Source organism: Bacillus rossius, chromosome 2 (assembly GCF_032445375.1).
Source record: "Bacillus rossius redtenbacheri isolate Brsri chromosome 2, Brsri_v3, whole genome shotgun sequence".
Classification (NCBI taxonomy): domain Eukaryota; kingdom Metazoa; phylum Arthropoda; class Insecta; order Phasmatodea; family Bacillidae; genus Bacillus; species Bacillus rossius.
This window is the reverse complement of record NC_086331.1, coordinates 99,764,547-99,779,084: the sequence shown is the minus strand read 5'-3', so window position 1 is coordinate 99,779,084 and position 14,538 is coordinate 99,764,547. Positions and strand designations below refer to the sequence as shown.

Below are 14,538 nucleotides of genomic sequence, written 5' to 3'. Positions count from 1 at the left end.
AAAGGTTTTACTGTACTCGTAACTATGAAACAAAGGTACAATCATAAAGTATATTACAGTAAATTTGGGTGACACTAATGAAGTGTTAAAAATTCATGTCCGGATTCATCAGGTACATCACAAGGACAAGTGAAGTACGCAACGTCGCAAGTACACAACTGCATACTTGAATTCGAACATGGCCTTATTCTTAAAAATTCAGTTAGGAAGGCCAGCCATAAACACGCATTGCCTGTGATGATAGTATGGAAGGTTTTAATAAAAAGATTACATCTGCATCCATACTGCTTACAGCTATTACAGTTAAAACCTACAGAATACGCTGTACATTCAAATTTTGCAAATTTAAATGTTGCAGCATGAACACGGTGTATTTTTTGATCATGATGTGTTAAGTGATGAGTCGACATTTCATTTGAGTGGAAAAATCAATGCTCATAATATCTCTATCTGGAGATATGAAACAGGTCTCCCCAAAATTAAATGTTTTCTATGAGGTTTCTAGCATAGAGGTAAGAAGTTAGGGAGTAGGTGTATGTAATCTCCCCTGTGTAAACAGTTTAAGTCAAAACAAAAACGACCACGCCCCCTTGTGCGAGCAAAACATTACTGGTTGCAATGCATTTAAATGCAGAATACTGTATTTTGTTAATCCAATATTAGCTACCAATGACATATATGTGCAAGTTTATCTTGTTAAGTGTATGAAATGACATATAATGTTGTCTTACAAGACTGTAACATGTGATTTTTTAGTAGAAATAAGACAATAAATCCAGATATATGTAATGACTAAATGGGTTATAAAATTAATTTATTGCTTACTTAACAGCATTCAGGTAGGGTGCATTGGTGTTATTTAGGCAATATGTTGTGTCAATAACATTATACCCATCTTGTTTACATTATTTGTGCTTTAAGAAGGTATTTTTTCGTAATTTCATTTATCGGACTATTAAAATGTTAAAGATATTAGCTTATTACCTACATGTTACTGTAAACGAAATGAACAAATTAACTGACATTTAAATTCTCGTCATAATTATTAGGCCAATGTGTATGGATGGATTAGCTGTCACGAACCCACTCACCTATATTAACATGTAAATGCTACAACTTTTACATATATATATATACACACACACACACACACACACACACACACACACACATCTATTGCAATGGCCTGGCGATAGTAAACATACCAGTAGTTTCTTCAGAGCTTAATTAGTCCTTTGCACGAATATTTCACTTTATGAGCCAGTACTGTAAAGTAACAATGATAACAGAGGGCACACCTGCCTACCTGCAGCAATGTTGCCTGATTACTATATTTGCAACGTTTTTTTTTTTTACTATAGCGATTCCACGTATTATATATTTATACTGTCTACGTTTTAATTAATTTTCATCCCACAATTTTAGCCTTGAATGTGTGCCTTAAGCTTCTTTGAGATCAGTGAGGATTAGAAAATGCTACCATACAGGATAGTGAAGATATATTTAACTCGAAAATTATATTTTTGTATTTTTTGTTCTCATAGGGGCCAATATTTACCCACAATTTCCTTAATATTCATATCCATTCAACTATAGGTTTGCAAAAATTAGTTCATAGAATTTTTTTCTAGTAAACCTAATTATTTTTGTCAAGATTTTTTCTTGGTTTCCTTTACTTGATGACACACATAAATACTATGTAGCATTAACCAATCAATACTTACTAAGACTGCATATAAATACAAAAAATACTTATATTTCTGATTTGTAATATGTAAAACAGTTATTCTTGAATGGAATAACAATATCACTTGAAGCTCAAAAGGAAGAATACATACATAGCTACTAGAAGTTTGACTGCAAAAATTCTCATTGACCCTTAAACAAAATTGTCTTCGTAAACATGTTTTGAACAGAATCACTAGTTTCAATTATATTCTTAGCAAAATAATTGAACCTTATACTAACATACTTATCAGAAACTGCTTTTGTCAAATAAACAATATGATTATTCAATGGGGACATGTTAGCTACATTAGAAATACTGTGAAATAATTTAACGGTTGGTTAGGTCATGATAGCTACATCTTAAATTGGTAATTCCTGAAAAACACTAAAAATATTTTACAGCATTTTTAATGTAGCTATACTAACCTAACCAACAATCCAGTGTTTTAAAGTACTTTTAATGTAACTAACCTAGCCTAATCAAACACTATCAATATTAGACTATACTTGGAAAGAAAAATTTTTGAAATTGATTTTTATTATTTTAATTACAGAAAAGTTACGCTGAGGTAATTTTAGAACAAAATGATAATAAACCACATTGCATAAAAACTAAAAATTAAATGTTTGACAGATTAAATCACTTCTCCCCATCCATTTCCTCACCATATTTTTTAAGTTAAGTCTTATAATCGTTGACGATAAAATTGTTACATTATTGGGCTTTGGTACAAGCAAGCTGGTAGCACATGTATTAAGAAATGTGTTGCAAATTTAAAATCGGGTGAAATTATGCGAAATAAACTACAAAACAAGATGTAATGAAGTAAATACTATAATTTATTAACAAATAACAAGAAATTACGTAAATTTATATAATTTGGACAGCAAAAATCAATGGAAAATATATTATGGTTTCATGCAGATAACACGATCTAATTATAAACTTACTTGTGAAACGTAATTCCAGTCTGCTTTTTCGCTAGCCTGATTGTACAACCATAAGCACAACACGACATTGTTTTATTTCATTAAACACACCATTTCAAACTTGTATTCACCGTTTGTTTTGGTCGGATTAGTGTCCCAAAAAGCAAAATGACTTCAGCATCCACGCCAAACAACTACTCCCTAACTTATTACCTCCATGGTTTCTAGACTGCAAGTTTATGGGCTGCTCTTTTTCTCAGAAGCTAGAGTAAAAAGAGTGGTTTATCTGAATAGGCTGCAATAATGGTTCTTTCCACAAATACATTTGGTTAAATGATGTCACTGATAGCTGGATTAGTTGCAATGAACCCCATTACGGAATTTTTCTGAGTGGCCTCCAAAATTTCCCATACAATTTTTTTTCCCTTTGGAATTGTATAAAGGATTGTATCTACATGCCTCCACTGCCTAACACCATGCCCGATCTTGCAGGGTAAAATATAGACATTAATCTTTCATTTACTGTGGGGTTTATTGTAGTCAAAGTTTGTAACCCAAACCCTTTTAAAACCCTAAAATTCTTTTGTGTACACAGGGTATATTTACAAGTGTATCACATATTCCTTAGCAAATGTTACAGTCTTTTTTTTATGGATATCATACTCTTTGATTTTATTAAAAAATTTTTTAGTGGCTGCATTTTATGGGCTAAGGCTTAAATTTCTTGTGTTTGGTTTTGTTTGCCCATTTAGGTTGAAATTTTTGTGTGTTAACAATTTCACTATATAATTATGTATTTTTGATGATTTATAAGTCACTTAAAAGGACTAATGTTTGGCTGGTAAAAAACACTGAACCTGTAGTTAAAGCTGCATCTGAATACAAACCTGAACGCAGTCTTCCCATCATGACCTCGCTGGTCTGGTGGAGCACTGTGAAATGTCAGGAGCGTTTCAATCAGACGTACATGGCCCTCTTGTGCTGCCAACATCAGTGGACCCTTGCCGTCATTGTCTGCTTCATCCACTCGCGCTCCAGCTTCAAGCAATGCCTCACATACTTCAATGTGGCCTTCGAACGCTGCATAATGCAAAGGGGTCCATCCAGAGTTATCACGGTGCTGCTCATCCAGACCTAAAACATTTTAAATGTAAACTAAACAATTATGAAAATTATGTCAATTTTCATTTCACTTAACTTTATTTTAATGAAACACACATTTCAATCAGTGAAAAATTAAGAAGTACAGTAGAACCCCGATTATCCGCGACTCGATCATCCGATTCGCGGATTAACCGCGACTTATGTCCATCAAGTCCAATTTTTTAGTTACATATAACCAATGATTCAAAATGTTTGTAAATGTTAAAATACTTTGCAAAATGTATGTTGGTCAAAGTACTTTGACTCAGTTATGTTTATATACACAGAAAGTTTTAAAAAAAAATACTAGTACATACATACGTATGTACATAATATTTTTGTGTTCCATGTTACGTGAATAGATTATACACTGGTGCGCGATTCCACGTCCGCATGACCGGACTGTACACTCCCGCGCGCAGCACGGCGCCGTGCCACAGAGATTACCCGGCGCATGGAGACAGTCCATTCCATTAGTGTACGTTGTTGAAGTGTGAAGGTGGTGATAATTTTATGTATTGTAACAGTGATCTGCATTCCGACGGATTATACCGTTGTGTTGTGCGGAAGTGTTGAGAGCAACATTTCATAATGTCATCAAATGAACAGAAAAGAAAGCGAGTGGTACTGTCCATCGACAGCAAAACAAAAATTATAGAAAGATTTCAGAGTGGAGAAACGATTGCAAACTTGCGACTGAGTTTAATGTCGGTAACACAACAGTGCGCGACATCATAAAAAATCGCGAAAAAATCCTTCAGTTTGCTTCACAGGCTGACACTTCAAGTGGATTAAATAAACGCAAGACGATGAATGAATCCACATTTAGCAGCTTGGACACTTGTTTGTTTGAATGGTTTCAACAGAAAATGTCGGAGGGTGTAGCATTAAGTGGCGTAATTTTATCACAGCAGACGTAATTTTTTTAAAAAAACTAGGTTTGACAGAAGAACCATTTTCCTGTTATATTACTTCTCCGTTATTTTATGAGCACCGACTGTACGGAAGTGTGTGTGTCGCAACTAGTGCTTGGCACGCAAGATAAATTCAGCCTATCACTTGCTGACGCGGCGCAGTGATACGACGGTGTTTGTTTATTTCAAAACTCAGCTAAGAGTGAACGGAGAATAGATATAACGACCCCTCACGGTTCCCGAGATTAGGGTCGTTATAGAGAGGTGGTCGTTATAAGATTTCCGACCCATCTGCAACACTAAGTCTAGGCCGTTTTTGCACTAATTCCATGTTCAGCAAGCTAAAAATAAAAAATCTAACATTTTAAATTCATATAAATAAAGGGGGATAAAAACACCGTGAATTATACGAGACAGAGACACCGTTTCAAAACCATCAAATCAAGTCTCAATGCACTGGTATGAAAAATCTTATCTCGAAAAGAATTTTGAAGGCAGTCGTTCTGTAAAACAATAACCAGCCAGATGGTGTTACTGACAACAGAGCAATGAGCTAAGTGTGGCAGCGTCCCTTACGCGCGATGAAAAGAATGCGTGACCTTGGCAGCTATCAGCTGTCTTGGGCCCTCGGACTGGCGGGCGGCTAGTCACACACATCGGTGCAACAACGACTCGCGTGCCCACGTCTCCGCACACGAAAGACTTAAAAACCACTGCTGCCCAGCACTAAGCAGTCCGCTTCTATGTCAACAACGCACACGCACACAAAGCATGTGTATATATGTAATCTCCGAATGTCCACAGATGGCTGTCTGTGGGCTAATGACCTTTGAGGCAAGCATGACTCGGCTAACCGCGATTTTCGACTATCCGACTCACTCGTCCCCTTCATTAACACGGATAATCGGGGTTCTACTGTATATAAAATTTTTTATGATTTATGTATTACATATTCATTAAAACACTAATTACACCTTGCACATGCAATTAACACTAATTTTCATCGCACAAATATGTGTATCTGTCCTTAAAAGGCATATACTGAAGACTCACATACAGAAATCTGGGAAAGAGAATACAGTAGAGTAAATATGCATTGATATGTGTTCAAACCAGCCTTTTTAAGTATTTTTCAAAATATTCTGTCATCTATAAATAAAAATTTTTAGCATTATATATAATTTCATCAATAAAATTATATGCGTTTACAATTCAGGAAATAATTTTTGAAAACACTGTCCTACAATTTTTTTTATTTTCAATTCAATGTCATATTTTTGCTATTTGTAAAAGGGTCAGATAGCTTAACAATTATTTTACAATGAAGCACATATTCATGAATTACATTGATTTGTACTGGAAAATGTTTTAAATAGCAAAATATTATAATATATAATAATATATAATTACATAATATATATGTAACTTATATGTAAATATGTGTATACATTTTGCACGCACAAACACACACAATAGCAACAAATATATTGTAAAACAATATTTTTGAATTCATAATTTTTTTTCCCATTACAATTCAATTTTTTTTAGTAATAATGTTCTGAAAATTTTTTATACGCATAATATATTATGCTTATAAATAAACAAATTTACAACCTACAGAATCATTAAAATAGTTAACCTCCTCCTAGAAAATATGGCAATACATATTATCAAAAATATAAGGTACAACAAAGTTCATTTTATTTATTTCATATATGTATACCAGTAGACATCTATGCACACATAAGCATATTTATACTTATATAATAATTAATATAACCGATACAGTTTACCTATAGGATTGTTCAAAAATGACATTTCTCACAACAAAAATTGTATTTGGTAAAATATATGCACAGCAAACTAAAAAAAATTTTTTGCAACTGTCTTGTTTTTCATCAACACTAGAAACATCCTGCTTCAAAACACGAGCACTGATATTTTCTTATAATTTCAAAAAAATTATGCATTATTTGCTTTTCTTCCTGTTTTGCCAGTGGATGCTTTAATTTTTTCAGGACATACTTTGCAAACTTATGTTGGGGTCATCTTCTTTACTGTAGCTGGAATATTTTCCGGGAAATGTCTCCCTGTCAGTCTGTTCGTTGCAACATTTTGGCCAATTTCCCTTTGGGATATAATGCTACCTTTGGTGGCAAAAGCTTCCCCAACATCCCTCATAAAGGTTGAGAGATGGCAGTTTTTTTTTCTCTTCACCATTTCTCGTTTCCTTGTACAGAATGAACGCATTTGTAACTGCCATCAGAAGCATGTGAAAAAATAGCTTCTTACAAGAGTTCAGCTGTTTGATGATGAAGGGATAGTAAGCAATCACTTCAATTGACACCTGTCTTGTGAATGTTATAATCTAAAATAACTTGAGGTTTTGTTTCCCTAACTTTCCCATTTTTCAGATGCACTAGCTTTATGTAAAGTAGTGAGAAATGTCAAGATATCTCTAGTGTTTTTCCACTTCAATTATAATAAATGCTCATGGCACATGAAAACCACTTTGTCTCTCTGAATTCTTGATTTTACTATTTCTTTTAGTAGCTGTTTTCTGTTGGACATAAATGTTCCTACAGCTAAAGTTTTCCTGTCCACAATAAATCAAAGTGTGCTGGAGAACTGTAAAATCTGTTCATGTAAACCACATGACCTTTGTCAAAATTATCTCACAAAAGTCTTTGGACAAGAAAAAAAATGCTGTTATCCTAATTCGTTTTTCTGCAGTAAACTTCCATTTTTAGTACAAAACCAGTAGATGAATCACATAAAATTTAAAGTTTCAAGCCATCTTTTTGCAGCTTATTTTTCATGTCAACACAAAACTGAATACGGCCACGTACGCACCTCATGCCTTCATATATTGACATATTACAATAAAGAACAAATGAATGGGAAAACATTTGAACTAGATCAAAAAAGATAATTAAAACTGTAGCCTCTGTTTATAAACTCAATTTTGTGCTTTAAGACATTTTCGAACAATTTTTTTTTTTTTAAATTCTAAAATGTTATCATTAACAAAATTTCTCAACCTCTAATAATATGTTTATAGTCACACCTTGTTCTGATATTCCAATAGCACACTCATTAATCCCAACATTTTGAACCAAAATTTACCTTGCACCATCCCAAACCATCCACCACCAAAACCTACAAATTCTCCGGATAACATACTTAGCTTGAACAATAACTATCATTATACCTACTGTTGTGTATTGTCTGGAAACTGTTGTGTGTTTTTCCGAACAGTGTGGTTGTGTTAGGTTGGTAGTGTGGTGTTTTGGTATGTTGGTTGTCTGGCATACCACGCTAGTTGTAAACAGTCTTGTGTGCAGTAAACAGGACATGTAATAGTGGCGACGAGGATTAAGTATTCCAGCTAATTGCCGCAGGGAATTGGGAAAATGGCATTAATTGGCTCAATTGGAGAGTTTGATGTGGGTCGGGAATCGTGGAGATCGTACCGCGAAAGGCTACAGTTTTATTTTGTAGCAAACAAAATTAACGATGATGTTACGAAACGTGCTGTATTTTTTACCGTGTGTGGTGCTGAAACTTACAATTTGGTGACATCGTTACTAGCACCAACGTCTACGGATGCTACATCACTTAACGATGTTCTCAGTAAACTTACGGACCATTTTGAACCTAAAGCCAGTGAAATTGTAGAGACGTATAAGTTTTTGAAGCGGGACCAAACCGACGGGGAATCTATTGCTGTTTATGTGGCTGAGCTGCGCAGATTAAGCGTTCACTGCAATTTTCCGAATCTCGAACGCATGTTGCGCGATCGTTTGGTCTGCGGGGTTAAAGATCGCGTGGTACAACGGGCGTTGTTGGCCAAAGATAAATTAACCTTCAAGGATGCAGTAGACATTGCGACGGCAGCGGAGGCAACCGGGCGGGACCTGGTCGAGTTGAGAGGCAAAGATATTCCGGAATCATCTGGTGATGTATGGAAGGTCACAGCGGGCACAGCAGTGAAGCCACTAGGAGGAAGTAAAGCTCAGCAGGGCGCACAGTTACCCCAGAACCGAACTTGTTGGCGTTGTAATGGCAGTCATTCTGCCGATAAATGCTGGCACACCTCTACGGTCTGTAGATTTTGTAATAACCGGGGTCACATTGAAAGGGCGTGTCTAACAAAAAAGAAGAGTCAAGTGCCACCTCGAGCGGTGGTAACTGGCGCGACATGGAAGGAGGCACACCAGGTACAACATGTGTATGGGGAGACATCTGACCCAGATGAGGGTGAGTACACCTTGTATAATATGAGTGATAAAAGCAGGCGTGGTCCACTGTGTGTGGAGGTTAGGTTGGATGGGAAACCAATCACCATGGAAGTTGACACAGGACAGGTTACTCTATTATTAGTAGACAGACTTTCAAACGGTTATGGCCAGAAGAGCCGCCCCTGATGAAGGGTAATTTAGTGCTACGTACTTGGTCGGAAGAACCACTGGAGGTGTTGGGCACTAAACAGGTGGAGGTGCAGTTCAAGGCCAGGAAAAGTATACCTCTGGAACTGTTGGTAGTACAAGGTAAGGGCCCTAGTTTGTTGGGCCGTTCGTGGCTAGAGCCACTAGGCATAACACTAGTTGGGGTTAATCGTGTTGGAGTGTGCTGCAATGACAACATGTTAGATATTATGTTGAAGCAATACCCCTTAGTGTTCAGGACAGATGAACTTGGGACGTACAGAGGACCAAAAGTGTCACTAGCGGTAAAACCTGGCAGTCAACCTGTGTTCAGGAAGTGCCGATCGGTAGCGTTTGCACTAAGGGAAAAGGTTCGCTGTGAGATTGATAGACTGGTGGAACGGGGTGTGTATGAACCAGTAGCTTTTTCCAGATGGGCAACTCCATTGGTGCCTATAGTGAAACGTGATGGATCAGTGAGGTTGTGCGGGGACTATAAGAGCACAGTGAACAATGTTGCATTAGCGGAAGTTTATCCCTTGCCTACTATCAACGAAGCTTTTGCAATGCTGGAAGGTGGACAGATTTTTACGAAACTTGACCTTGAGGAGGCGTATTTGCAAGTGACGGTGGACAAAAAGACGGCAGAGTTACTAACGGTTAACACCATGAAGGGGTTGTTTCGGGTACGGCGACTGCCCTTTGGGGTCAGTAGTGGCCCCGCCATCTTCCAGCGGCTAATGGAAATGTTGCTAGCCGGAGTCACTGGTACAGTGGTATTGTTGGACGATATTTTGATTAGTGGTAGGGACAAACAGGAATTGATGGTACGTGTTGAGGAAGTGCTGAGGAGACTAGAAAATGCAGGGTTGGTACTAAAAAGGCCAAAGTGTCAGTTTGCGGTGAATGCAGTTACCTTCTTGGGTCATCTGGTGGATGGCAATGGGGTCCACCCCCTTCTAAGCAAAGTAGAAGCCATACATAAGGCACCAGTGCCACAGAACAAGAAAGAACTACAAGCTTTCTTGGGGCTGCTAAACTTCTATGACAGGTTCTTGAAAGGTCGAACTGAAGTTTTGGAACCGCTGCATCGATTACTGGATGATGCTGCAAGTTGGAAATGGACAGAGAGACATGTGGAAGCCTTTGAGAAGGCGAAACAGCTTTTGCAGTCTGACCAAGTGTTGGTACACTATGACTTGGATAAACCGGTGATTGTGACATGTGATGCCTCGGACTATGGAGTTGGAGCAGTATTGGCCCACCAGATGGAAGATGGCTCCGAGGCACCCATAGCATTTGGATCCAGGACATTGCAGAGAAGTGAACGAAATTATGCACAACTTGATAAGGAAGCTTTAGCTGTAATGTTCGGAATAACAAAGCAATACCTTATTGGCAGACCATTCAAGATTGTAACGGATCACAAGCCCTTGCTTCGGTTACTGCATCCAACGAAGGCCATTCCTGAGTCTCTGTCTCCAAGGTTGTTGCGGTGGAGTTTACAGTTGGCCATGTTTGAATACGAGCTTGAATATCGGCCAGGATCTCAAATCGGTCATGCGGATGCATTAAGTAGATTGCCAGTCCAGGTCCCAGAGGTCCAAGTGCCAAACCCCCCAGAAGTTCTGCTGTTGGAGGAAGATACACGGGTGCTGATGCTGCAAGATTCACCTTGTTTGATCCTGGAGCCCGGGGCTATAGCAAGAGAAACAGAAAAGGATTCAGTTTTATCTGCCGTGATACAGTTTGTCAAGACGGGATGGCCAGGTAAAGGCGCGCCCGAATTGCAACCCTACTATGTGAGGCGGGATGAATTGTCGGTTCACAAGGATTGTCTGCTATGGGGCAACAGAGTAGTTATACCCCTCAAGTTACGACCGGACATAATGGCCATACTTCACGCGAATCACGATGGGGTGGTCCGGATGAAGGCAGTAGCACGAAGCTATTTTTGGTGGCCTAAATTAGATGCACAGATTGAGGAGGCAGTCGGTGGTTGCGAAGGGTGTCAGAGGTGTGGAAATAACCCACCGAAGGTAGAGGGGTCTTGGCTGCCAACAGGGAAGCCATGGAGCAGGGTACATATGGATTTTGCGGGGCCGTTCCAAGGAATGCAGTTCCTTGTTGTGGTGGATGCATTCTCAAAATGGCCGGAGGTGCGACGGGCCACAAGTATGTCAGCCAATGTGGTTGTACAGGAACTACGTGACATATTTAGCTGTCACGGGCTTCCAGATGTGCTAGTGGCAGATAATGGAACAGCATTCCGCTCACAGGAGTTGCAACAGTTTCTGGCGAATAATGGTATCAAAATGTTGTTTTCTCCCCCCTACCATCCGTCCAGTAATGGCTTAGCGGAGCGAATGGTACAGACTGTTAAGCAAAAGCTTAGGAAGATTACACAGGATAACTGGAAAACACGGGTGGCGCGCATTTTGTTATCATTGCGGACAACGCCTAGCGCAGAAGCAACCAAAACACCTGCCGAACTGTTGATGAACAGGTCATTACAGACTGCCTTGACCAAACTTCACCCGTCGTCATGGGTAGATGACCATCAGTGGTCAAATGCTGCTATCACCCAGAAAAGTAGACAGTTCGACTCAGGTGATAAGGTGTGGTTTCGAAATTACGCAGCCGGGCACAGGTGGTTAGTGGGATGGATCACAGGCAGGGAAGGAAACAGAATCTTTGTAGTGCGGGATGAACAAGGCCATGAATATAGAAGGCATGTTGACCAATTACGACATCGCACGGCTCCCTCGTCACAACAGGAGAACCGGGAGCTGCTCAGCCCAGTCGCGTCCAGTGAATCTTCACCTGCCAGTGGTGTTCCAGGGAAATCGGGTACAGCAACTCAACTACCCGAGACACCAACATCGGCAGAGCAGCCAGCTCTGCAGTCCAGCCCAGTTGAGGCCAGTGAATCTTCTCCATTTAGAGGGTTTCCAGCAGAGCCAAATGCCGCGTCAGCAGTGCGTGGACACTCGGATCGCCAGAGAAGACAGCCCATCAAACTGCAGGACTATGTAACATTTTAGGAGGGAGGGAACTGTTGTGTATTGTCTGGAAACTGTTGTGTGTTGTTCCGAACAGTGTGGTTGTGTTAGGTTGGTAGTGTGGTGTTTTGGTATGTTGGTTGCAGGGACTGTAAGTAACGCGCTACTAGTAACGACGTTATTTGTAACAGTTACTTTTTATGGTAACGATCGTGGTAACGCAATATATTAAGTTTTCAGTAACTGTAACTGATTTACATTTTTCTGCCTTAAAGTAATGATAATTGTCGTTACTTCTTGCGTTACATTTTTTAAATGTATTTATTATTGAACGAACAACGATTTGTTGATTTTTTCAATCCCAGAACAAAAATCCCGACAAGTATATTATTTGCGATGGTATTGCTTGTACTTGTAAAACTGCTGTTGGCTAGTATGCACTGGTATTTTGATTGTCATTTATTTAATATTTGCGACATGCGGGTTTACTGCTGTGCTGTTTAATTAATTAACCTACCTGTGCACATGCGCGAAAGCAATGACAGAATCTAATGAAGCGAGAAGCCGAGAAAGCAGTCCAGAATTTTCGTTGCCGTGGCCTTCATATTCTAATTTTTTCGAAGTTCGGAAAAATAACCTTATTGTTAAGTGCTTGTTGTGTGGTGCTGCGAACAATTTTGTAGTGTGAACTAATTACTAAATGTAATTTAAGACCTATTTAAATGTTTTAAGTTTAAATAAAAATATATCTTTACTAAACACAATATGTTTTATTAGCTTTTAATTATAACAATATTACGTAATTATCACATTTTTCACAAAGTAACTGTTAAAGTAACTTAAAGTTACTTTTCTCAGAACTGTAACTGTAACTGGTTTATTTTCAGTAGTGTAACTTGTAGTTGTAACAGGGTTACATTTCCAATGGAGTATTTGTAACTGTAACTGAGTTACTTTTTAAAAGTAACTTTCCGGTCCCTGGTTGGTTGTCTGGCATACCACGCTAGTTGTAAACAGTCTTGTGTGCAGTAAACAGGACATGTAATACCTACAAGCACAATAATGTGGCTAAATTCAAAGATGCTTATTTACAGGTTACAAAGTTAAATTATTGGATTTATGAGTGTATAAATGCAATGAAATGATTGTTGATTTTATACCAGTTTCTAATTAAATTTTAAAACAATACTAGCCCACCTTGTAACCATAAAACAAATTCAAATTCATATTTTGTACCCAAAAACTTTCTATTTCTCATGCAATTTACCTAATAAAATGGTTTATCTTTATCAGAATTATTTATACATCATACTGAATTCTCCTCTGAGGCTTATTTTTATTGTACATAATAGACAGCCAAATGTCAATTTTATATACATTAAAAAAATTTACAACTACAAGGTAAATTATTAAAATTCTCACATACACAACATAGTAAGCAATATACACCACCTTGCTGAGGGAAAAAACATTGTCATAGTGATCTCTTTTTGACATAATTTACCAGTTCCTACTTCAATACAAAATCTGATGCGAGATGGCTGGTAAGTCGTATTGATGTCTCTCTTTCGCATTTACCATTTATATAGCTCGAGCCAAAAAAACGTATCAGCTTGCCTTTTAAAAAGCTTGTCCATGGTTTTCTAATTTCTCATGTCCATTATGAAACATTCTAACAATAAATGAAAAGAGAAACTTAGTAGTCGCACGATGCAGCCAACTTGTGCCCTACCGACTCACTCCCAAAAAGCATTGTAGAACACACTGCAGTGCAAAAGTTTCCTTCACTGGGCTAAAGTGCAATGAAAAAAATCCCAATTGTTCTTCCTATGTTTTTGATTCTGGTTCTTCAGAAACACATAAAAATAATTTATAAGCCTTTTATCAACCTACACATCAAAAATGTTAAGGAGGATTGCTTGTTTCTTTACTACTTTATCAAAGTCATTAGCTAAAAAATACTGAGCGTTGAGCTGCTTAGAAAATTTAGTCAAATTCGACAATGTGAATTCATTCAAGTAACCACACTTTCTCATCATATTCTCACCCAAAAATGTGCACTCAACATTGCAAGGAAATAACAAATCACTCGCATAATAGATATTAATAACTCTCACTCGCAGGTCTGAATCTCATTACCCATGTTGCATTTTGAAAGAATATTACTCAACTTTAAAAGTGATTCCTCTGAAAACCAATTCATGCAATTACCATTACAATGAACATTCCATGACATTATCAGACAAGCACATACTCGTGTCATAACATAGTTACCAACATCCATGAGCATAAAAATCTCAGCACTGAACAATTGCTGGCAAGAATTATTCTGGTAGCTTTAAAAAATTGATAAATTGCAACTGTTGCCACAGTAAGGTCAAATTAGTAAATCAT

At 37.9% G+C, this 14,538-nt stretch overlaps 1 protein-coding gene across 1 annotated transcript in view; it reads right to left on the bottom strand.

Moving 5' to 3' along the window:
• Positions 1–14,538, bottom strand: part of LOC134529511 (ankyrin repeat domain-containing protein 50) — a 145,750-nt gene that overhangs the window by 71,975 nt on the left and 59,237 nt on the right. Inside the window, exon 8 of the mRNA XM_063363670.1 lies at positions 3,546–3,792. Coding sequence (XP_063219740.1) covers positions 3,546–3,792 — 247 coding nt within the window. The remainder of the gene's footprint in view (positions 1–3,545; positions 3,793–14,538) is intronic.